Source organism: Pleurodeles waltl, chromosome 3_1 (genome assembly GCF_031143425.1).
Source record: "Pleurodeles waltl isolate 20211129_DDA chromosome 3_1, aPleWal1.hap1.20221129, whole genome shotgun sequence".
Taxonomy (NCBI): Eukaryota; Metazoa; Chordata; class Amphibia; order Caudata; family Salamandridae; genus Pleurodeles; species Pleurodeles waltl.
Window position 1 is genome coordinate 716,637,025 of NC_090440.1, and position 25,431 is coordinate 716,662,455.

General features: G+C 47.5%; 1 protein-coding gene across 1 annotated transcript in view; it reads right to left on the reverse strand.

The window, feature by feature from the left end:
* The window catches only part of ANXA2 (annexin A2), a 103,367-nt gene that overhangs the window by 72,342 nt on the left and 5,594 nt on the right, over window positions 1-25,431 (reverse strand). The window contains exons 2-3 of the mRNA XM_069223464.1: window positions 6,985-7,043; window positions 1,202-1,301 (exon numbers count right to left, since the gene is read on the reverse strand). Of these exons, the coding sequence (XP_069079565.1) occupies window positions 1,202-1,301; window positions 6,985-7,032 (148 nt within the window). The 5' untranslated portion in view covers window positions 7,033-7,043. The remainder of the gene's footprint in view (window positions 1-1,201; window positions 1,302-6,984; window positions 7,044-25,431) is intronic.

Below are 25,431 nucleotides of genomic sequence, written 5' to 3' on the forward strand. Positions count from 1 at the left end.
GATGTGTTCTACTTGTAAAAGGAGGTCTCCTGCATTGAGATTTGGGTGCTAATAACGCCTTTTCATATATGGTTCTCTAAGCCCCATTTTTCAGCATGACACAGGTGGGTAAAAGCATACAGGCAGATAGCTATGAAACCGGCCGTCCTCGAGTTTAAAGGTATGGAAGTATCGACAGTGACAGGCTACCCTGTTTGAAGTGGGTTCAGGGTGGCTTCTGGGTAAAGCCTGGTTAGTCAAACACCAAAAGTGCAACCAGTCAAGAATGTGACATTCATGCTACAAGAAGCAACAAAGTCCCTGCAGCTGTGTGGGGTGGTATGGATAAAGTGCTTCTAAAGGGATGTGCTTGCAAGGTCCTCAGACTCTTGGTCATCAGTGTGAAAAGAGAGATATGGATTAAATCAGGGGTGTACCTGGAAGAAGTTTCTAGATCTTAGAAGGTGAATGAAGGACAACTACAACAACACCAAGCAAGCCCAGTTGCAGTGGGAGATGTAAACCATGCAGTTAATCCCAGGATCAGTAAGATTACAGGACTGTGGCATTAAAAAGGACTTTCTTGACATCATATCCAAACTCCTGCAGTAGCACAGGAAAGCATGCTGCGCGGGCGCATTAATATGTTATGGATACCTAGTCGACCCACGTCATCAATGTAGAGTGTGCCCAGATCACCCGGGCCCCCAGCACTGTGGCCACAACCATGTACTGTGTACCCAAAGTCGACTATACCCAGTGACCCCACGTCACACAGGCCCACAGCATACCAAGTTATTCATGTCTTGCGAACCTACTATCACCTTTACTCGGGGCAACAGAACCACCAGCAGCACCTGTAGACATCAAAGAATTGATATTCTTGACCTTCTATTGGAGGCTGGTCTTTTGTTTAGAATAATGTGTCTCATATGTAATTAGTGTTTTGTTATTAAGTTGTGATGCTCCGTTTGGTGCCTGTACTGACACAGGGAAAGGATGGCTGTGATAAGGCCAAACAGCATTAATAGAATTTCAGTGTTTACTAGCAGAGTGTAATCTATGGAAATCTTGTTCTGGTCCTTATCTAATACCTATTGAGTTTACATACCCAATCCCATTCTCTAGATACTCAAGGAGTCAGGGTGAGGTGAACTTCAGCACAGCCGTGATCAGTAAGTGTAGCACTCATCCAGCAGCATTCCCAAGGCCCCCTTCTTACCTTTGGTCTTGATGGCTGCTTCAAGGGCAGCTGCATCCTTTTCTGCATCAAAGTTGGTTGACGCCTTGAGGGATCCATATGCTGTCTGACAAACCTCTTCCTGTTAGGCAAAAACATGGCTTCAATGTTAGCAACAGCTACAGCTCGTCTGTGTGCCACGGCACCCCAAAGCATGCCCATCGTTAGCTCATGAGGTTCTCTCAACTGAATGTTTAAGAATGTCCCTTCTTAGGCACTGTGAGTGTGCCTGGCAATTGCTCAACGACAGTGCTATTTCCAGAAAGCAACCCCCCAACAGGATTTTGTAACTAGAATTACATTCTATATATACTTTCCTAATGTAGAGGCTCCTTTGAAAGGTCATACATGATGGCACTGGTAGGAAAATGTTGCATTTCACAAGGCGATCCACTACTCTACAAGCATTCATAAAACAGGATTTTGATTAGGTAAACTAGGGGACTCAAAATATCATCTGGCAATCAATCCATATAAATCACCGCTCCATTGTACTCAGCCCACTTTCACTGTCAAATCAGCTGACCAGACTGCAAGAGTCTTACACCAGTTGCTCTGCAGTGCATTTAAGCAGTGCAGGGAAGCCTTCTGCTCCACTACTGCTTTGAGCTCAGCCTTCCCATATCAAGATCCTTGTTTACTTGCAAGGAGTCATCTTGTGATGGTGGCCATGTTTATGTCCCCAAAAAGGCCTCTGAATTGTTATGAAAAATAGGCCTTTAAGTGGGCTGGGTCCTGTCGGGCCTAAGCACCACCAGTTCTTAACAAGCGCTGGCAAAGCCTTTTGTCTGCAAAAAGAAGACAATCTCGTTTTGTTGACGAGTAGCAGCATTGGAAAAATCAAAAACAAGCTTTTGCAGGTTGTTGGAATGCTGTGGTGTTGTACATGCATCGCCACGCACCTCACATATACATCATGACTGTGGCCTTTTTCTCTTTTCTTAACCTTTAATTCAGCATTTTATAATGGTGTACACCAATCTTGGAGAGGGACTTTTAAAAATATATATACAAGAAACAGCATCAAAGAACAAGCATTGGCAAAGCCAAAAAGTCTGGCGTGGCAATCAGCCTTTTGGCTGTGTCAATGCTTGCTTTTTTTATGCTTTTGCAAAACGTCATTGCTGGCGAAGCAGCCAGGCCCTTGTCGAGCTAGAAAAAAAAATCTCTAAAAGCAAAAATGTTTTTGCCATAGTGCTTCCTGGCATGGAAGTGAACTACTTCAGGTGTGAAGGTGCTCCTTGTGAAAGAGCAGAATGCCCTCACTCATTTCCCCTGTCCTTATGATGGCCAACAGAGTTATCACACAGAGTTAACATTGACGCACAAACAAGTGGACTTAAGATTTGTGTAAAACATTGCCTGTTTATCCATGTGAATACACTATCTTCTTTCCATTTGTATATATATAATGTGCTACTGCACCTAATTTATTCTCTTTGCCGAGGATTTTCCCAAGCATGTTGAATGTATGTGAGCATATAATCGTGGATTTAACAATCTGTCAATGGAATCTTTCTTTAATATAATCCTAAAATGAAGGGGCTCATTACAAGTTTGGTGGATGGGAAACTGTCCACCAAACTCCTGACAGCGTGGCTGGCGCCTACATGGTGACCTCACCACCGGAGCTATTATGGGTTTTCCGCTAGGTCGGCGGGCAGAAACCTAAGTTTCCACCCGCTGGCCTTGTGAGATACAGGATATTTGTCTCCGGCTCGTAATTGAGTTGGCAGAAATGCTGTTGCCTGCAGGGTGCAAAAGCATCCTCACAATGTTCACTGTCTGCAATGTTAAACGTTGCTACAGTGCTGGCCGGGGGGGGGGGGCTGCACCTGTTCCTTGCCAGCCTTTTCATTGTGGTGTTACCGCCATGAAAAGGCTGGCAGACAACAAGGTTGTAACCCCCTTGAGGAGGCACAGGCCAACAGAGACACCAGTCCTAAGTAGAGCCCTAAGAAAGAGATCATGTGGTACTCAGGCATATCTAGCAGACCTTCTGGGACAGCAGTAGATGAAAGACTGAGCCAGAGGAGGTACATGGTGGTCTCTGCCAGAAGTCATGTGGGGAATAAGACCTGTTGGCTACCCCTGCATCAGAGGGCAGTTAGCTGACAAAGCAGAAGGGTCCAGTCACTCTGAGCCATTTGGATAAAGATGGTACTGATGGGTCTGCTTCTTCCTTAATTCTTCCTTAATAAAGAGAATTCTTCAACTATCAGGGACCATGTCCAAGAGGAGACAACAACCCCAGTAGTGGCTCATGGGGTGAGAGTGTAGAGTGTGAAGCAGTAGTGGCTCGAGGGCCGCGGAAGGGGCGGGGCGGTGGGGTGTGGGAGGGGGTTAGATGGGAGGGAATAAACATTAATAAATAATAAAAAAACACCTCCTCCGCCATGCCTCTGTCCCTCGACGCTCCTCTGCCTCTGCAGGCACAGGCTCCCAACCTGCTCTGCGCCAATCCTGACGCTGCTCAGAGCAGCATCAGGATCGGCTGGGAGAACCCAGCCAGGGTGCTCCAAGGCAGACTGGAGCCCAGTTGCTGGGGCTGGAGAGAGCCTACAGGGCATGTGTGTTTGGCCGGCCCGAGACAGCCAGCCAAACACACATGCGCTGTGAAGGGGGAGTGCTGAGCACTCTCCCTCAGTGTATGTCACTCCCGTGGCCCCGCCTCTTTTAAAGAAAATGATAATAAACACAGTTTATTATCATTTTCTTTAAAAGGATTTGCAGCTGCCGCTGCTGGCAGGGGGCAACGCTCCTCCGCCCAAACGGAGGTGCCGCCACTGGTGTGAAAATGAACAGGAGTTAACAACAGGTGAGGAAACCCTGTTACAGTCCATTGTGCACTGTGCTCCAAAATAGTTGCAAAAGCAACCAGCATTGGATGTGCAGCAAAAGCAGTGGAGGACAATCTTGGGGGACTGATTAACAGAGTGGTGGGTACAGAGACAGGAAGGTATACACTGAAAGGAATACATCAAATATTAGACGGCCAGATGCAGAGCTCATGAAATGCAGTAGAAGAGTTGGAAGCGTTCAGAAAGAGGGTCGTGCAGGACAATGTTCGAAGCCAATTTAGGACGCCAATCCAAATGAGATTGCTGGAAACTTCAGCATTGATCTCAGTCGATGCACTGTTAATGGAATTACGCTTAGTGCTGTGAGGAACACTGAATACGAAAGTTAGGGCAATACGAACTGAGGTGGGGAAGAATTTCAGCCTACCACTGAGGCAATGTGGAGGCAAAACTGGAAAAAAAACACAGTGATGTTCACCCTAAATTCTGCAAACTGAAGAGAAAGTATATTAAGAGCTGTAGTCAAGAAAGGAGAGATGATGATGGGAGAGGTCACACTCCTTTTCTTTCCCGATCTCAGTCAAGAGACATTGGCAAGAAACAAAGGCACTCATAGAAATGAAGCACCGCTTGATGGAGAAGTACATTACAGCATTGGTGTTTTTCCAGGGAGATAAATGGTAGACTTTGATGGGAAAAAGTATTTGTTCTTACAGATGGACTCGACTAAGACTTTTTGGAGAAGCTTGGAGAACTTATCTGCAAAGGATGTGGGCTGATTGAGGAAGTGTGATGCCTCTTACAAGACAGAGCTCCTGTTATGCAACGCATTGGCAAAGGTGCAGGGATCCTCCTCAGGGAGGGAACATGGGAAGGGAGCTAAGGTTGTGATTAGTTAAAAATGTTTAGCATCTGTTTTTGTGTCTCTTCCTTTTCCCTTTTTGTCCCAAATATAAAAATACATGTTTCTGAGTTAGAGGCTATTTATTGTTATCTATCAATCTCTAATGAATGTGTTACTGATGGAAGCAACCGATTGGCAAAGGTTATGTTTGAATACAAACACATACAAATATTTATAATATATAATTATTACATAGCATTGTGATCAAATTTGTACCAATATCTCAAAAGTAACGAAATAAGGAGATAATAGTGCCACAATATATGCTGCATAATGCCACATAATTTCCATTTCATTTTCTTGCTGCAAAAATCAGTTAATCCTGACACATAATTTGGTCCACCATTCCAACACAATTCTACTGACCCTGTCGATTTTATTCCCTGCAGCACTTTTCTGAGCTTCCAAAGTCTAAGAGTGGCAGCTATGTTTCATTTCCCATGTGCACTTTTAAAATTAATCGTAAGATACAATGCTTCACTTTTTTGAAGTGGAGAAGAGGGAAATAATATCCATTTTATATTAGCTTAATTTCATACTAGTACATCATAATACAGAACTTCTCCCATTCATGTTCTATTAATGTTAAACTACACTATTGAGCTTCATGGCCAATTTGGGGGTTATCAACATCATCCAGGTAGCAACATCAAGATGAGTTTGGAAAAATCATTTTTAGATACAAAATCACCAGTATGCGCAAATTTACTCTTGGTGACACCCAGCAAGAATGTGAAAAACTTTTCAGAGCACATATAACATACAGGAGCATAAACACATACAGTTACAGCTTACTTGGTGCAGCAACCACTACAGTGATAAAACACTTATAGAAGTATAAATGACCCTCCACTGCACAGCATGGACGATGCTCCGTGTCCCTGCTCTGCCATGGGAAGCTCTTTGAGATTAAAAGGTACTCCTCTAGACTGATCGAAAATGTGAATGAAACTTTCTTAAACAAAAAGGCTAGAGGGCAGACAATCAATAACTGAAGGCGGTCAATCGAAATGCATTGACTGTATACGTTTTTGGGTTGGTGTCACGAGGACTGGACGATGACTGAAGCCACATGTAAGAAAATGGAGTTAGTTGTGTGAGTAATGTCAACATTTAAAATAAATGGCCGCAGCTTCCCTTCAAGTAGCTTCCTCGCTTGTATTTTCCTTCACGATAATTGAGTCCTTGCAATGGTTGATTTCTGCCGTTTTTTTCAAATATTGAAACTTTCAGTTGCGGCCCATTGTCAAAATATATCGACCATATCTTTTAGCCTCCATGAAAGCTTCTGTGAGTACTTCTAGACAGGACCTATGGAATTATGCAACCCTCCCACTCCTATATTTTCCCGCAATTATGGATTTTTCATTCTTGCCCCGTATCTAAAGCATAACTTGCAAACTTGACCAAAACATTTGTATCTAACTCAAGCGTATCAAAGTTGCTCCATAAAAAGTGTCACGTGCTTTCTCAAAGTGCCAGGCCCTTTGCTGTATTCGGGTGTTAAACTGGTACTAATGAAGTGACACTTGTAAGCAGACAGCATTAATGTGTGTCTTAAACTAACTAGCTAAATAATATTGCAACATATCGTGCTGCATTATGCCACATAATTCAGTTCCTCAGTCACTGGGACATGCAGCAGCGTACCTGTTGATTGTGCAGCAGATGCAGTGGCACGAGGGACTAGGCCACGGGGGTCACTACATTTAATTATGGCTATATTTTACTACTCTACTAGGGAGTGGGTTTCCATTTCATGGAGCACATGAAGGCCCTTGAAGCGCTTGCTTTACCACAGAGAACACGGATATGCCAGTGAAGGGGACACATCTCACATTTTTGACACCAGCACTTCCAACATGCTACATGCAAACCACACATCTAAGGGATCACATAGGCTGCTTCTAGAAAGATCTGGGCAACTAGCTGGAACCTTCGGTATCGTTCAGTGCCCCACCTCTAGGACATGACAGTTTCTGGTACACAAGTGCCTCTGGGTCACCCTCTGATAAACCTGCGATGCAATGCCAACACAGGGTTCCATTTGTACTACTTACATTTCCTAAAAGGGAGAGCTTCCCCAGAATTTCGTGGATAGTTGCCATTGTGAAAGAAGCTGGAAAGAAAAAAAAACAAGGAATAAGTTCCTATGACATATGTAGAGCCCCACATGGCTGACTTCACATTACTCCCCAAACTTTCAAGCGAGGACACACAATACACAGCAACAAGGAAGGGTGAGAGGTGTCCACAGCGAAAAATTCAATTAATGTGCATGACCCACTCAGCATCAGCCAGCCCATAGTACTGCATTTGGTCTGCCAGGTATGTACTGAATGCCAACCCCGAGTGGCAGAGTTTTCTCCTTTATTAAAAGCTCTACACTACACATATTCCTAGTGTTCTGCACAAACACCAAAACACATCCCACATGACTCGCAGGGAATTCCTTGGAGTTTCGGATCCCTCTGTTTACACCACCCACATGCAGAGGTACAACGGCCATTCCATAATTGGCCATTTGTTATGATGGAACTGGTTGTATCCCTGGAGCAATCGTAGGCATTGCCATTGGGGTTCGGGAAGCCCTCACATACTCGACCGTTGCAAATTTCCTTGCCTTCTCAGACCAAGCCTTGTGATCTAGACTATTAAAGTTGTCACATCCAAAAAGCTTTCCAGAATATATTCCGTTTGCAGTGTCCCTCTTTTTTCATACACCTCACCACAAATGCATCCCCCGCTATTACTACAAATGCCTACATAAAGTAGCCATATTCTCACTATTCACGTCATCAATTCAGCATTCACAGTCTCTACCAATATGGCAATTGTGACACGGGCAAGCTCCACATTCAAGCATTCCATCCCCATTGTGACACGTCTTGTTAATTGAAATGCCCATTTTTTAGCAGTTGCATTATAAAATGAACTGAAACACAACCGCCACTTCCTTTGCGAATCCCAGCAGCTTCATTTTAAAGATTTCACCCTGTCCTTTCTTAGGGCATTGGGGCATCAGGGGTTCCCCATGGACTGTAGTATGTCTTGTGCCACCCATGGGAGCCCATGCAAAATGTGTCTGCAGGCCTGCCATTGCGGCTTGCATGAAAATGTGCATGCACCCCTTTCACTATAAGTCACTACAGCAGGTCACTGTAAGTCACCCATATGGTAGGCCCTCCTAGACCCCAGGCTAGGGTGCATTTACCTGTGTGTGAGGGCACCACTGCATGAGCAGAGGTGCCCCTACGAACTCCAGCTCCATTACACTGGAATTCGTATTGTGGGGAAGCCATTTTACCTGTGTACAGGACACAGGTACCTAATAGTAACTGAGTACCTCGGCATGTTTGGTATCCAACATGTTAGAATCATACCTAAATACTGTTGCCAGTATTGGTTGTATGAATCCATGCACTAAGGGGGCTCCTTAGCAGACCCTCAGCATTGCTCCTACCAGTTTTCTGGGGTTTTCCAGGCAGCCCACGCAGCTACCACCCCTCAGACAGGCTTCTGCCCTCCTGCTGCTTGACCAGCTCTAGCAGAGGAAGGCAGAACAAAGGATTTCCTGTGGGAGAGGGAGGTAACACCCTCTTCCTTGGAAATAGGTGTCACATGACGTGGAAGGGGTAGCCTCCCCAAACCACCAGTATGCTCCGAAGGGCACATTTGGTGCCCTCCTTCCATAAACAAGTTGGCACGAGTCAGGGGACCCCAGGTTCCTGATCTGGTACAAAACTGGACAAAGGAAAGGAGAGTGACCACTCCCCTGTGCATCACCAGCCTAGGGGTGGTGCCTAGAGCTCCTCCAGATGGTCTGCCGTCTGAAATTCAAAGTGGGCAGAGGCCCCTGGGAGCATCTGAATGGCAAGGTAAGGTAGGTGACGTTACAGCCCCCTTCCGATAGGTGGTCACCCTGCTAGGTGAACAATCCCCCTTCCTGGGCTATTCTACGTGCAAGATTCCAGCAGGACTCCTCTGCATTGTTTACTTCATCTTCTGTCCTCTGGGTCTGTAACTGGACCCTCCAGGAACCAACAATCTGCAAATACAGCAACAACTCTGCTCTGCAACATTGTTTCTCCAGCTTCTTCCAGCAACTGCAACATTGCCCAGGCTGTGCATCCTCTAAGGGTAAGGGTCTTCAGTCTACACAAAAAATAAGAAGGAATCTCCCTTGGAGTGAAAGAGTCATTCCCCTGCATCCGCAGGCACAACTGCAAAGACGACCGGCTGTCTGGATTCTTTCTCCTCTGGAACTGCATGGATCCTGCATCAGAGGTGGTGGTCTGGAGTGGTCCCCTAATCCTCTCCACCAGCTGTTCAACTTGGGAGATGGTTAAACCCTTGCCTCTCCTTGCCTGACAGTACCGCTGTGCACAGAGCCTCTTGCAGCTACCAAGGCTGGTTTGCTCCTCCTCCAAGGGATCATCAGGCCCCATGTAGCCCTGGCTCCCAGCACTTTTTCCTGCAAAGCACAATCTCATGTTTGCTGCTCCAGTGACGTGGGACATTCCTCCAGGGGTGCTGCGTGGGCCTCACTGTGACTTCTGTGCCTACTGCCAGTGAGCTGCCTGTGGGGCCTACCTCCTCTTCTTGTGACTCCCCAAGCTCCTGAGGGTCACCCCGGACTCCCCTCCTTAGGTCGAGTAACCCTGGACCTTGCAGGTTCTCTTCAGCCTTGCAAACCTACTTCTCCACCTCTGGCATTTGCCAAGGCTTGTTGGTAGTTTTCCAGCACTACTGACTGACTGCATCTCAACTGTCGACTTGAGACATCACTTTTGTCACTTCTGGGACTTCACTTCAGCTCCTGTGCTGCACTGCTCTCCTTCTTCGCCCACCGTCGCCGTGGTCCTGAATCCACAGAAGGGTGGGTAGTGCCTCCGGCCACCACCGGACACTCCAACACAAACTGGACTTAGTCCCTTTCCTTTGCAGGTCCTCTTCTGTCAGGATCCACCCTTGGGTTCCTCCAGTCTTGGTTGGGTCTTGCATAATCCTTTTCCAAAATCCTCCTGTTGGTTTTGGGGAAAACCAGGTAATTACCTCTGCTCTCCTGGTCGCTTGGGGTTACTCTGATACTCACCTCTTGGGGATCCTAGCTTGTGCTGCTCCCTTCTACTGATTCCCCTTCCTTGGGTGGGGGACTGCCTTTCATATTCCACATTTTTAGTATATGGTTAGGCCCTCTCCTAGGACCCTCACTATTTGCTATTTCTTTTACCAATGCTTATTGCTTTCTATGCTATTTACTGATTGCTAGTGTGTATATAATAGTGTGTTTGCTTACCTCTAGTTGGGGGACTGCCTATTCAGTATTCTAGTATTTGTGTTACCCTAATAAAGTACCTTTATTTTGTAGCACTGTGTGGCTCTTTCATGTTTGTAAGTGCTGTGTGGCTGTAGTGGTATTGCTTGGCATGTCTCCTGGATAGGTCTTGCCTGCTCATCCATAGCTACCTCTAGGGAGCCCTGTCTTTCTATACACTGCCTGCACCTCACTAATAGGGGATACCTGGACTTGGGTTAAAGGTGATAACACAATAGGTGCTCACCACACACCAAGCCAGCTTCCTACACACCACAAAACAGCCTTCTCTGTGAAAGAATGCAACATGGATGGATTTGTGGTGTAATTATGTCTCAGAACCCAACTTAATATTTTAACTTTGGCTTTGGAGATGTGCAACTGGGCTCCCTAAAATGGAGCTAAATAGGTCTTTATTTAACAAATCATTTTAGCAAACTCGATACGCTGAGCCTTGAAGCCCCCGGTGGAATGTAGCTTTTCACAACTACAAAATGTGCAAAAATAACAAGAAGTGGCTCCTTTGCTAAGACGGAGGATTGTCGCCCCACTGCATGCAACAGAAGGAAAATTAAAATGATAATAAAGGAGCATTATTACCATTTCATTTTTAGCTGAGCTAGGTTGGGGCAGGGCGGGAGCAGAGTGGTGAGTGCACCATAAGTGTGCATATCTGTTTGGCCAGCCAAACAGACGTGCGCACTTTGTATTTCTCGAGAAAGTGCACAGGGTCCCACTCCCTGTGTGAGCGCAGAAGCAGGCCACTCACACTAATCAGGATGCTCCTGACATGCTGGCAACAGCAGCGTCATGATTGGCTGAGGGGAGTCTGGGAGCCTGTGTGTGACAAACTCATCTCCATACAGAGCAGGTAAGTGTTTTTTTATTTTTTATTTTACTATTTTCTTGTTATTCCCCATTGCCCGGCCACCGCTCTTTAGTGGCAGCCGCCACTGAAAATAACTCCACCATACAAAACTCTAATGTCGAATTAAACAACCATTTACTAACACCTAAACACTACTCAGAAATGTAACTACATATTATACACTCAGAAGTTTTGAGTAAAACCTTGTTCTTCCCTGACTCCGTTAAAACAAGGAAGTTCCAGCTCACACAGAACTATTGTTCTCTGACTGAAGATTTGAAAAAAGAACTGCCAAGTCTGGCTCAGGCCCAGAATCAAAGATGGTAGCAGGTGGGGCAAGTGCAGCATTCACTTTCCACAGCCGGAGTAGCCAGAGAGGAGGGACGTAGGTGGGCCCTGCACGTGCTTGTCCTGGGGTAGACGAGAAGCAGGGACATCTAGGTGGCCTACTCCTTCCAGAGCTGTGTAAGAGCCGAACGCAGCTGAGACCACTCCTCGCCGGGCCAGTAGAGAGGGAGGGGACAGGCACGTAGAAGAGATATTGTGCAGGTAGTACCCACCCCAGAAGGCCGATGGAGAGGTAGGGGTGGCATGCTTACAGGATGGCCGCATACCATGTGTGGCAGTTTCAGGCATCTGGGATTTGTTGCAGCAGCACTTTGCTTCCTGAATTTGATGTCATATTTACTATGTTAAAATAGTCGTCCCAGATTTGCCAGGTCTGTACCGGTTTTTCACTAGCTGTCCCAGCAGACTTAGGCAAATTTAGCTCATGTCATGGTTTTTGGAGACGCTTCACTCAAAATAGTGGGAGCACGGGCGTCAATTCACCAAAATGCCAGGGGTAGCGGAAGTGACATCACTTGCCACACCATTTGCCCTTTAATTTGACTAACACACAAGCGTGCATACAACATACTTTTACTTAGATGCTGGATAAGGTCATATTCCAGCTCATTGTATTCCATTTGTATTTCACAAATAGTGAATAATGTTATTTGCTATTTGGGTAGTAAAAAATTGACAGAGAACCAGGAAAGTGGGTTCTCACCTACATCCATGAGGACGAGCTGCCTCTGTTTTCCAGGCACTCAGTTTCCCGCCTCTGAGGCCAAGAGTCCTAAAGTCAGTGCCAGGAGTTGCAAGGGGCATGCCAGAGTTGCAGCTGCAACCCCTTGCGGCCCCTAAATGACATCCATGAGTGGGAGGCATGTTACAAAGCAGGGCTAGTTAGCTGTTGCTTTGGAACACTGTTGTTATAACAAAGAAGTTTAATTAAACTGTATCTTGCTGAGTTTTAAAAAATTGCATTTTATTTATTTTCTTAGTGCCTCTTCTGTGATTCTAGGTTGATGAGCGCTGTCTTTCTGTGCCGCTCAGCTGATGCAAAATTGTAGTCCTTCTTTTATTTTTGCGAAATGTCCAGGTTTTAGGGACTCGAAATCTGGTCGCCCTATATTAAAAGTAAATCTTCCATGCCAAAGATGTTATGTTACGTTGCCTAAAAACCTAAGACTGATTGAAGGTGTTAGGCGCGGCATGGAGACACTTGGCAGCTTTGGTAGCGGGTGCTGGGTCTGCACTTCAGAGGACTGTTTGGGGGCGGAGAGAGGAGGGAGGTGAATATACACCTCTTAGTTTTGTTGGTTCGGGGGCCAGAGGGCACCTAGGACAGGCCCTGCTGCTCACACACCTTGGGTGTCGAGAGGAGAGGGGGGTGCAAGTACAGAGTGTGGATTAGCCATGACGGGCGGCACCTCGTGGGACTGAGGGAGAAAATGTAGGAGGCATCAGAGGCGGGGAGCGAGGCATGCCACGGAGCCAGGATCTTAGGGTGGGTTCCCCTCGCCCACCTCAGACTGTGGTAAGAGACATTCTTTTCTAACGAGAAGAGAAAATAAACATTGAGAGGTTCATGAAAGGGAGGGAGTGCCCCTGTTTAGAAGGGAGTGCTCGCTGTGTGCTCAGTGCGCTGCATGGCGATCATTCCTCAGCTCAGAGGCTCCGAATTCACGCGAAGAATAAACTGCAATTATAGCCAAACTACGAGTTAAGCAGGGACAGACACTGTAGCACAAGCAAGGAGATTGATATTTGCCTGTCGAAGAGGCACAGAGGGCCTGATCAGGCAGGGGGGTGGGGCAGGCAGGAGTGGTGCACAGGGAGGGAGGGCGCCAGAGCGGGGGCAGCCAAGGACGGATGGAGGCAGCCAGAGGGAAGAAAGCTGCCAGAATCAGGGAGGCTCAAACTGGGAGGCCGCTCGAGTGGGCCTGAGCTGAGGGAGGGAATGTGAAGGGAGGCAACGTGTCGAAGTAGGTAGGCACTGCTGTAGACTCCTGCTAGGACAGAAACCACATGCTCCTCGCTGCCCCCACAATAATGCATACACAGAATATACCTCTAATATCCCACTAGGGGCTAGTCCCACAGCCTGCAAGTGCCAACTAGCATTTTTCCCCTCCAGGTACAAATTAATTCTACATTGACAGAGATCCTGGGCTCACCAACATCTCACATAGAGAGAGTAAATATAGCACAGGCAGTGACGGGCAACAGAATATCCACCAGACAAAACATCTGCCAACAGCATCACCGGGCCTAAGGACTTTAACCAAGCAAGATGCCCTGCAGCAGAACTAAACAACCTGAAACTAATCACTACATCGCTAATAGCCATCTCAACACCTGCAGCAAAACACTAAGCTAATATCCCAAAACAAAGAACTTGTACGTCAATCAGCCCAGGAACACTAGAGACTTTAAGTACTGGTTACATGATGAGCGGTGTAGTGTGGACACAATTACATGACTCCATGACGTGTACAACACAGCTCCTAATAAACAAGGGAAGGCCTGCCACTTGAGCCTTACTCTCTGGACTGTCTGTGCTCCCTATAAAACGTATGTACCACTACCACTTAAGCGCAAGGACCAGTTCGTAAAACGCAAGGGTGGTTAGTGGAATGTTCGCAAAAGCCTCATCCACTTCCAAACATTCAGGATGCATTCCAGTCCATCTTGTTTCACCAACTATGCCACATCAGACAGAGACCACCCATACAAATCAGCCTGAGCCTTGCTCCCATAGGAACAATCAAAGACGAAGGGGCTGATTTAAGAGCCCCTAGCACCTCCTTGTGCCACTTTAGCGTAATTTTTTTTACGCTGTGGCCCAAGGAGGCTAAAATCACTGCAGCAAATTTACAAATTTGTGCAATGCATGCAATGCGCCACTTTGTAATCCTTTGTGCTACATTATGCCTGCACCAGGCATAGTGTTTGCACAGGGGGCGTTCCCCCATTAGGGGGGCTGAAAAAATGATGCGAAGAAATGTAAGATATTTCTTTGCATCATTTATTTTGGCACTTTTAGTGCCTGCTCAGACCAGGCGTTAAAAGGAGGCATGCCATTGTTTTAATGGGCCTCAATGGGCTTTGCAGGATTTGCGTCAACATTTTTGATGCTAATACAGCAAAGCTACGAACTAGTGTCAAAAATGTTTAAGCTAGTTCTTGTAACTACGGCCATGGTGCGCTGTATGTCCGATATGGCGCACACATGGTGGAGTTATGGGTGCAATAAGGGGTGCATTAAAAGTGGCACTGCACTAGGTGCAGCGCCACTTTTCTTAAATAAGGGCCAAAGTACCAAATGAGACCTCCTGTAAATGGGAACACACACCAAGCTTCAGGCCTGTTACGGCCTATTTAGTATAGCAGATAGAGCTCTTTAGGGGCACGCAAAGCGCTCCGTCCCTCTTCTAATCTCTCTTTAGGGGGATTTTAACCATGCCCTTGTTACATCAGTCACTTTCCTTGGTTCGTGGGCTTGCCTTGTAAAATCCGCTTGTTTTCATTCGTGAAAGGCATGCATACCTCATGCCTTTTTCAGTGTTTAGCCCTCCTAGAGAGCACCGGTAAAATACTAGAAACATAAGAGGCTCCATGTTTTCCGTATGGTTTCTGGACTACCTTTTCTCTTTATTTCGCAGCGCGCACCCCAAAAAGTCCGGTTAGAAGTTTACGACGTTAATAGCTCTAACTCGAGGTAATGCGAGACCCGTAATATTGCAAATGCTTGGGATTTTTTTTTTTTCCCTGCCACAATGCCAGAGGCACTTCAAAAAGTTCCTGTCGCCTCTGACAGCAAGCAGTGGGACGGCTCCCTCATCACTCGGGGCTGCCCAGGATCCATTTTGGCAGCAGGCCAAGATGAATTAAGCCGGAAGTGTGCTGGACACAGCCAGCCTCACTTGGGACAGTGTCCCCGTCGCCTGTGGCAAGGGAGAAGTTAGTTGAACTAGTGATTTACTTGCTACGAGTAGGGCAGGGGGCCGTTGTCGTAGCTGGTAAGGGCGGGGGCTATAAAAGTCCCATGGCATCGGCTCCTTCCTGCAGGAGTCTTCTTCACCATCTGCCAATTCAGCTGGTAAGGACGTTACCATTTTCCGAGTCAGTAAGTCCCCGGGGGCCGGGGTAGTCTGTAGACAGGTTCTCAACAGTGAGGCCTGCACACCGGCCATGCCTCTCGTGGTTCGATCTCGCGCTAACTATAACATCCGTGAACATGGCAGACAGGGAGAAGGGATGCGGCTCCAAGAGCGGTCTAACCCTCCCACCGGATGAAGCAGCCACGCTCCATCAGTCCCAATTCACATCTGTGTACAAACGTTCCTGTGACTTTAAAAACCAAGTCTCTGTAAATGGGTTTAACAACTTGCCAAGACATAGAAAGGCTTCTTTGTTTGCCACTGATTAGATGCTGCGCCCACTTTTATCCACGGAGGGCCGGGAATCCTCTCCTGTTTCCAGCCAGCAATGCGCTCCTCCATTACCATACCCACTAGCAGGGCCGGACTCGAACCCAAAGAAGCCCTGGCAATTTTGTCAGACCAGCCCCCACAAAAAGAGCAGCTGAGTTTAAGTGTGAAGCGCTGGCTGGGGCTTAAACGACAGTTTGTGCTTTAAAGCTTGTGCTGTTTGAACTTTCAAAAGGTTGCCGTGTTGGACCATAAAGTCCTATTACACGTCCTATGTTGACTTGCTGCTTTTAGTGGGGGGCGACATTGCAGCGCCGTTGCAAAACTGGCCCCCAGTAACAAAACACCACCCCTCCCCCAACCCGCCCTTCCAGCCTCCCGGAAATCATGGTGCCTCATTCGAGCACGCAGCAACCCTGGTTCCACTCTATGGTCCTTCAGTATTTACTCCACTGAAGCAATGGGCCCCTTGCCACATGCACTAAAGGCTGATGAGACGCAAACGTTGGACAGGAGCAGCAGCATTTCACCATCTCTGCACCTGGCACTCTGGAATGGGCAGATGGACATCATACCCAGGTTACCCAGTTTCTCCTGGATTTGGGGAGGACTCTCCCAAAGGGCCGAACTCGGACACCCTAAAGCTTCTGGGGTTCAACCCTGACAACAAACTCCAGATTCAGATGAGGGGTCTACTGCGACTACAAATGACTTCTATTAATAACAAGTATATGCATCAAAATCTTTTAGATGCAATGTGTGCTTTTATAAACAAAACTCTTTACAACAGAGAATAAGGCATGTCACAAACAACAGCACAAACCAGATTACAACACAATTATATATATTTTTTCTCTTGCTATTAAAAGAGAATCCGAAGTACACCAGAAGGGGAGGGGGCCCTGCGTGATACCAAACAGAAGCATGAGTAAACCACCTAAAGGATTCCTGGTGAGTGACATCACGCCTGCTGCGTGACACAAATGGGATAGATGTATGACATGGGCATGTTCCTCTTGGAGATGTGTGTTTAAAGCTGCTGGACAAAGCTGGCAGGTACCTCCTGAATAGGGTAGTCGTGCGATTCGGATGTTGGGATGCCATCTCGGTAACATGAATGTGCCTATTCGGCAACAACTCTGCAGGAGTTGTTGGGGTTCTGTTCCTCAAGGAACAACTGGCACTAGAGCTGGGTCTGATAGCCGTTCACGCAACCACACAAAATGTGGAAAAACAAGGTCCCACATACTGCCTATCAATAATCCAGCCATTTCTGATCCACAATTGAAAGCTCACTGTCTCGTGCTTCCCCACATCCAAGAAAGTTTCCCTGGCTAGGTCATATCTATGAGCAAAATGGTACCAAGGATCCGGCCCACTGAGCGTCAAGAGAAGTCAAACTTGATAACTCTGCTCGTGGCCTCAACCCCTTAAAAAGATAATGGATTGAAAAAATAACCTTCTGGGTTCAGGAAGGGAGGCACCACTTTAGCTAACAGTTCAAGAAAACATAGGCTTTAAGGTGCTGCGTAGCCATAGACCAACACACATGCACAGGGGGTGACATTTTCAGCCATTTTTGCTTAACGTCGGAGACCAGCAAGACTTGGAAGGTCTGCCAATGCTTCAAGACAAGCTTCATAATACTGAATATACGAAATATAGCGAGCAGTTCTTTGGGTACCTGAGAGCTCTGTTCTAGGCTACAGCGCCTTGAATGTTGTTCAGCTACAGTGATGGACCAGCTTAATAATAATCTACACTGACCATTGAAAGCTAGTCAGGCACCAGGCCTAAGGCTGGGGTTCTCATATGAAAACACCCGGAACATCAGGGGTTTTAGCTTCACGCGGAATGTAAAACTGCTGCACTTCCAACCTGCAAGAAAGACCAATTGCCATTTTCTTGGATTGGGAGGGTAGGGGCGTGGCAAGGGGGCGCTGCTCCCAAGTCTGAACCTCCGAAAGGAAGGAGGTGGAAGCTTGTGCTCGGCGTCGTACCAGGGGTCGATGGGGTTTGAATGTTTAAAGGGGGAGGGGGGCTGATGACGCCTCCTCATTGGAATGCCGCGGTGCAAACTTTTCCTTGGAAGGGTGGACGGCAGGGGCGGCGAGGCTCGTACCACTGCACGTCAGCAGGAGGGGGCTTGGCCCTGGAAGGGCAAGAGCCAAAGTTCATTGTGCACACCAGAGGGAGTGTCTCCCACACACTCCGACCTGGGAGAGGCGCATAGGCCTGTCCGGGCCGCGCCCTGCAAAGGATGGGAAGCCTCGGAGGAGGAGTGGAGCGGGCGTTCACTCGTGAACACCGAAGAGCAGAGAATCACTCCAGACTGACAAACCCAGAAAGAACCATGACAACTGTTCTCAGAGCACAACTGAACCGCCCGAGACAACCACTCGTTTGGCAGAAGAGCACAGAGCCAAGCCCGAGAGCTATATTGCTTCACAGATAAGATAGCATCAGCAGACATAACGCCCCAAGGGGGTGCTGGGTAACCGCCTGCATTCAGCAGCACCAGCCGTGTGTGTGGCTCTGCGGTAGTGCCCACTTCCAGATTTTACTCCGTGATATACACACGCTGTTTATGGAGAGGTCTGTGTGCCGTTCTGCGCCACAAGGGGCGGAAATACGGCTGTAGCAATGCTGGCGGACGGTGTTAAGGTGGCGATGCTACCACCAGCAGCACCACGCCAGTAAACTGCCGCCAGCCGTATTATGAAAAATATGCAGCCTGGCGGTGTTCTGCTGGCGGTAGCAGCAGCCCATCCCATCCCCTGCCAGAAGACCCCCTGGATTTAGGTAAGTCAGGTTTCCGACAGGGGGGTGGGGGGTGTTATGTGTGTGTGTTGGGGGGTGTGCATGAATGTGTGAGTGTGTGCGTGCATGCGCATGAGTGTGTAGTGTTTATTGAGTGTGTGTGTGTGTGCATGTGAGACTGCGTGTATGAATGCAAATGTGAATGCGTGTCTGCATGTAAGTTTGTATGTGAGTAAGGATGTGTGCGTGAATGAATGGATGCATGCATGTATGAATGCGTTTATGCCTGTGTGAGTGAGTGTGTGAATGCGTGGTGTGTGCCTGCAAGTGTGCATGTTTGGGGGGGATTGGAAGGGCAGGAGAGTTGATGGAGGGGAGGTGAGGGTAGTATGGGGAGTCTTGGGGGGTGGGCATTCTACCAGTGACAGAGAGGGAATTCCCTATCACTGGTAGGGCCTACCGCCATGGTTTTTGTGGCATTATGAATGCCAAAAAAACTATGGCGGTAGGCAGGGTCATAATGCCGCCAGTGGGACAGTAGCAGTCGCCGGGTTGGAGATTGTTATCTCCAGTCCGGCGGCTGCTCCCGCCATGGCTGTCGGTGTGGTACATTGGCAGGTTGGCTTCAGCCAACCCACCAATGTCATAATGTGGTGGTATGTACCGCCAGTAGGCGATACTACTGCCACGTTTCCACCAACCGTCAGGGCCATAATGACCCCCAAAGTTCTGAGGGCATGTTTGTGTGGTGACAGCCACCCAGACAATCCTAGTAACTGACGGAATGGTCGTCCAAGACCAGGGCTAAATGCCCTGTGACCCGCTCTTGGGTAGGCAGCGCACTTCGGAATAAGAATATTAATGTCTCAGTCAAAACAATAAAATACAGATAACAAGGTCCATTCCTAAACTTGTGTTTTCAACCCTAGGAACAGAAGTGTTTTGTGGGAAACAAACCCACTTTTGTGAGATGGGTTGGATGGATGGCAGTGAAGGCACTCTCCACTGAACCATCAATTCTAATGACACCATCTACATAGAGCAGTAATTACAAATGATAATTTCGGACTTGCTGCTCTGCGCTATTGGCTCGCTAAGCTCCTTTAATAGATCTTAAAGATAAGTGGGCTGTGGCCAAGTAAGGCCAACGCCACTGGGTTGCACCGCTAATGCTTCAGGGTTAGGTGCTGCGTGTGAATCACCCTTGTTTCAGGCCATGACATCAGCAGAGAGACAGGGGCCTGGACGGTGCAAGCTCCACCCATCACAGCATAAAGGATGTAACCTGTGGTTAATAGGTGTGAGTCATGTATGCACTGGCTCCATCTTCAGACCAGTCAGAGACCTTCCCTCACAGCTCATATACCGTATACATGCACGCAGTGCTTAATTTGTGCCGATGTTTGTAACTGTCTGGAGGCAGAGTCATAAAGTGGAATCAAGACTAAACAGTCTTGATATTTGGCAACTGGTAGCCTTGAACTACAGCGGCAGCCTCAGAGAAAAACGTGGAACCCTGTATTCATCTTATTTTACAAGGTAAGTACTTTCTGGGTCTGCAGAGCTTGAAAGGCGATTACATTTATTTTGGTAAAGGGAGAATTATAGGCATGAGGTTAGAGATAGCCAGGCAGACTGAAAACTGTGGGGCGGCAGGCTCAGGGAGGAGTGACGCCCACAGACTGCTGTGCTGTCAGGCTACATGCCTGCCAGTTCTTACGCATACCTTACACATACCAGACATGTAAGAATGTGTGCTTTTGCACTTATGCCATGGTTGCAACTTTTAGCCACATCTTTGTACATATTGTATATAACACTGGTGCACTTTATTTTTCACTTTAATCACTTAGACTTTTTTCGTCACTGTAGGAACACCTGTATGTACTGAATCTTGATTTAGCACCAATATTGAACTATACATTGAATAAAATGTATATATTACATAACAATCTTATCAAGATGAAAGATTTTTGGGAATCATTTAAACCACTGCCGTGGAAGTCAAGGGTTACACTTCCTCTTAGGGACCAATTTTTTTGTTATATATGGTTGCAACAGAAACAGTCACAGCACTCTCATGTGGACTGGAAGAGAAAGCGTGGAAGAAGTGCAGACTAGCCCAGTGCTCTCGGTCCAGTGTTGTACCATTTATCCCCTGTAGCAGTGAGAATGGTGGCTGCCATCATTCACTCTTCACACTCGAGAACTTGCATTGTATACAGTATCAATGCTTACACTTGGGACATATTTATACCCTGTTTGCGCCCAATGTGCGTCAATTTTTTTTACGCACATTCGGCGCAAACCGTGCACAATATTTAAACTTTTACGCCCGCGGACGTCAAAATTCCTCCATGTGAGTAATTTTTGGGATGCGGGAAACTGCCTTGCGTTAATGACATGCAAGGTAGGTGTTCCCGCCCAAAAAATTACTCAAGGCCTGTGCGCCTTATTTATACTCCTGCGTCATTTTGACGCACAGGAGGCTGCGGGCCTTAAAAAACTGCGCCCTGCCTGATGGGTGCTGTTTTTTAACACCTAGGGCAGGCGTTAAGGGATCTGTGGGCTCACTTCCATGGTCTCTGACCATGGAAGGAGTCCAGAGGAGCCCTTCCCTGCCCCCAGGGACACCCCCTGCCACCCTCGCCCACCCCTGGAGGACACCCATGGATGGGGGGACCCATCCCAGGTAAGTACAGGTAAGTTGAGGTAAGTATTTTTTTATTTTTTTAAAGTGGCATCGGGGCCTAATTTGGGCCCCCCTACATGCCACTGTGCCCAATGACCATGCCCAGGGGACAGAAGTCCCCTGGGCATGGCCATTGGGCAAGGGGGCATGACTCCTGTCTTTGCTAGACAGGCGTCATTTCAATGGGGGTTGTGCGTCAAAAAATGCTGCAAGTCCGGTTTGAGGCATGATTTTTGCCTCAAACCTGACTTGCACCCTTTTTTGACGCACAACCCCCATTTTCCACTATGCTGGCGCTGCCTAATTTGAGTCATTTTTTTTTTTACTCTGACCAGTCCGCAGCGCCGGCTAACGTCATTCCTTAAATAAGGCGCCCGCATGGCACGTAGGAATGGCGTTAGCCGGCGGTAAAAAAAATTACGCAAACCATCGCCAGCGCTGGTATGCGTCAAAAAGTATAAATATGGGCCAAAGTGTCAATTCATGTGAAGTTGACTGACCCACGTGCTCTACAGACCAGAGGTGGGCTCAATCAATGGGTGAAATGAGGAAAGTGGAGGGGTGGGCCTGTAAAACACCTGTACCGACTGGTCCCGTATTTTCTCGGCTTTCCGTAGTGAGGCCAGTCAGCCTCTGAATCAGTGCTTAATTTGTGCTTGTTGTTTCCGATGCGGAGCACCGGCACTTATTTCTGAGGGCCAGCGCTTAGTTTTCTGTCTCAAGCATTTACAGCGAGCAAAAGGCACATATGCGAAAGACGGAGGAAGAGAAAAACGAAAAAGCGTCAGAAAGGGGAAAAGCAGGAAGCTGACAGCGAGCTGAAGGGGAAGGGAGTGGCTGTAAATGGATTGAAGAGGCCCAAGGTGGCTTCAGGATTACGCTGCCTCAGTATTATTTGCTCGCACTTTTAATTGCAGCAGTGTTTAAGAGGAGAGCTTTGAGCACTGGCACCTTTTTATATACAAACTAAGCACTGCTCTGAATGTACCAGAAAATAATTGTATCACTACAAACTAGTACCGGGGTGGGGGCCGGAGCCACTCCAAACCCACAAGGAGTGACGACAACACCAGCAGTTACTCCCTGTAATTATGCCATTCATAAAGATAAAATAAGAGCCCTCAAGTCCTGGCCACGGGTAAACATGGAAAGTAAATAACTCTTCGGGCAGAGACAGTAATTAGCTGGCGAATAAGAAAGGGCATCTGACTTTTCTGTTGGCTACTGGCGCCAATGAAGGGTACACGTCCCTATCACCCAGAACCCATGAACTGAACTGTCCCATTCTCTCCCACAGCACATGAGGAACAAACTTCCCCATCCTGTCCGTGGGTACACAGTGGCCTGACCATACTCTCCCAGATCCCACGAAGGCGCATTCATCCTCTGCAAAAGGCGGGCATATGCCCCACCCTTCATTGCCATTGCCCATGGAGGACGGGGTTCCCCAAGCCAGGGCTCATTAAAGACAGATATTCCTCCACAAAAAACCCCATGGAGGGCGCACAACCTCAAAGGCTTATGAACAGGGGCGCGACTAGCAATGGTGCTGCAGGTGCGGTAGCACCAGGGACCACAGGTCTAAGGGTCTCAACTTCTGTATTTGTACTACCGAACCCACGGCAAAGGGGGGCATTTTCCTGTCTTGCACTGGGGCTCTAGAAGCCTTTGATACCTCACTACCAATGAAAGTGGACTTCCACATACATATAGGAGCATCATAGCAGTCAGATTGTACAACCGTCATTAATCACGGAAAGTGTTCGATGTGCACGAGTCATCATTCTCATTCGGTCTGAAAGACTCCTATGCTGCACTGATGTGGAGGTCTGGAGAACAACCCATTCCTTGGTAATTTGCAGCATTTTACGCTTCAAGAAAGGCCTCAGCCGAAGGGCCGTGCTGTGGGACCTGCCAGTGCCAGGGCACATCTGTGAATAGAAAGATTTGACTGCCAGACCTGTCGCAGTGTACCAGGTTATACACTGTCCTTCGCAAGCCGCCTAGATTCCAGCTGTATGGAGGCTGAGCGGCAAGGGGTAACTTTTAAGCTGAATAAATTAGAATGGACGATCCCTTTTCTTTAGTAAATGCTAAATCGATTATTTCAGAGGGACAAGTTATGAAGAAAAAAATATTTAGAGATGTGTTAGTAAATCCAGAAGACAGATAGGGCCTAATTACTGCCTTGACAGAGAGGTTTCCTCCATCACAAGTTTGACGGATATTCCCTCTCCCGTATTACGATCTCCATAGAATATAATGGGATCATAATACGGCGGACGGGATATCCGTCACATTTGTGATGGAAGAAACCCCTCCTCTAGGTCCTAATAAGGCCCATTGTGTTGTAGCGTGATGGGGTACGCGGTCGGTAACAGTGTTCACCAGTTCCTCGTTCCCGCTTCCAGGGCTGGTTGACATGTTGTGGCTCTTACAGGCCTGCACAGGGCGTTGGTCACACGCTCTGCGAGCGCTGTGTGTACAGAACGCACTGTGCCTCTGAGGGCGTGGCCGGCTGGTGTAGGCCCTGGCTCGCTCCTTCTTGGCAGACCCAGATTGGGAGTACTTTCGGCAGCATGCACGGACCTGCTCACACCATTGGGCTCAGAACCTGAGAGAAGAAGAGCCACTCTTGCGGGGATGAAGGGTAAACGTACTGATGCATGTGCAGCATGGAATGCTGATGGTGCACACCCTCAACACACATAGTGACAGCAAACTGAAAGATGAGCGTTCCATAGTTTAACGTGCACCCCTTCAATTCTAGTCCCTGTCAACTGGTCGATTAGTCAAAGGGTTTCTCAGGATTAGGCAAGGCCTCTGTCCTCACCAGTGAGTAGTCTAAAGCAGTGCTTTAAATGGGAAAAAATAAGTGCAGGTACTCATTAACATATACTAGTAGTGTGGTGGGTGGGGCTAGGGGTGGGGCTATGAGCAAGACATGGGATACTTTCTTATATACCAGTTGCAGCACATGCCAAGGACCATGAGAAATGTGTTTGAACAAACAAAACAAGTTAACTCGTTAAACGAAATGTAAGCGAAACACAACGCTATTTATCTTACTGGCAAACATATTTGCTGTCGTTTTGCACAATACTATATATTCTTGAACGTGCACACACAGAAAGAAACAAGCAGAGGCGCACACCCAAAGCATTCCACACAGTCCTCCTTAAAGTGCCCTGATTCTCTCTCTTTCATTCGCTTTTCTCTCACACAAAGACACACACATACCAGCAGGCAAACACACATACATAAGCAGACCCTCGTTCAAGAGACTCAGGTGGGATCAAAGCTATTTTAAACTTTCCTCCCATGGCTTTCTTAGTTGTCACAGCGGGGCTGCCTCAATTCCTGTGTTTACACAAAAGCACACGAGTGTGTAAATGTGATTGACAGCACAGGGCCTGAATGGACCCTGTTCTGACAAACCCATGTGATCGTAAATACCCAGACATTAGGCACATAATCCCTGCTGAATAGCTCAGCGGGGCTCAGTTTAGGGCGACAGAAGCACCTTTGCTGTCAGAGGCGGGTTCAACTCTGCGAGCCCAGTGCTCACCAGCACTAGCAGCTAATGAGCCTACCGTTCATGAGTACCGGTACTCTCCTTGGCAGCAGAGAAGTGCCGGTACTCAGAGTGAAAAAAATAAGAAGTGCCGGTACTCAGTACCGGTGAGTACCGGCCAATTTAAAGCACTGGTCTAAAGAAAGGTGTCCAAAGTCGATCTTGGAGAGCAGGAATCGAGGCAATTTTTTTAAGCTAGTCACATTCCTTAAGCTGAAAATTTGCCCTGGATCCAGACCTACATTTAACACCCATGGACCACGGCATGCCATTACCTGTTACATCACATGACATTCTTTCTCCTTAACCTGATTGGCAGAATATGAATGGGCGGGGCTTAAAGAAAATGATGGGAGCTCCGGCACTGGATTAGAATGAGTGCTGGTGGTTGCAGCAGGGGCCCGCCGGCCCTCATTTTCACTTTTCCAAATCAGACTCTCAGGGTGAGAGAGAAAAAGACAAAACAAGGAAAGGAGGAGGAAGAGAAAGACGGAAAATGTAAAAAAGCAGAAAGGAAGGGTAAAAAAGAACCTGCA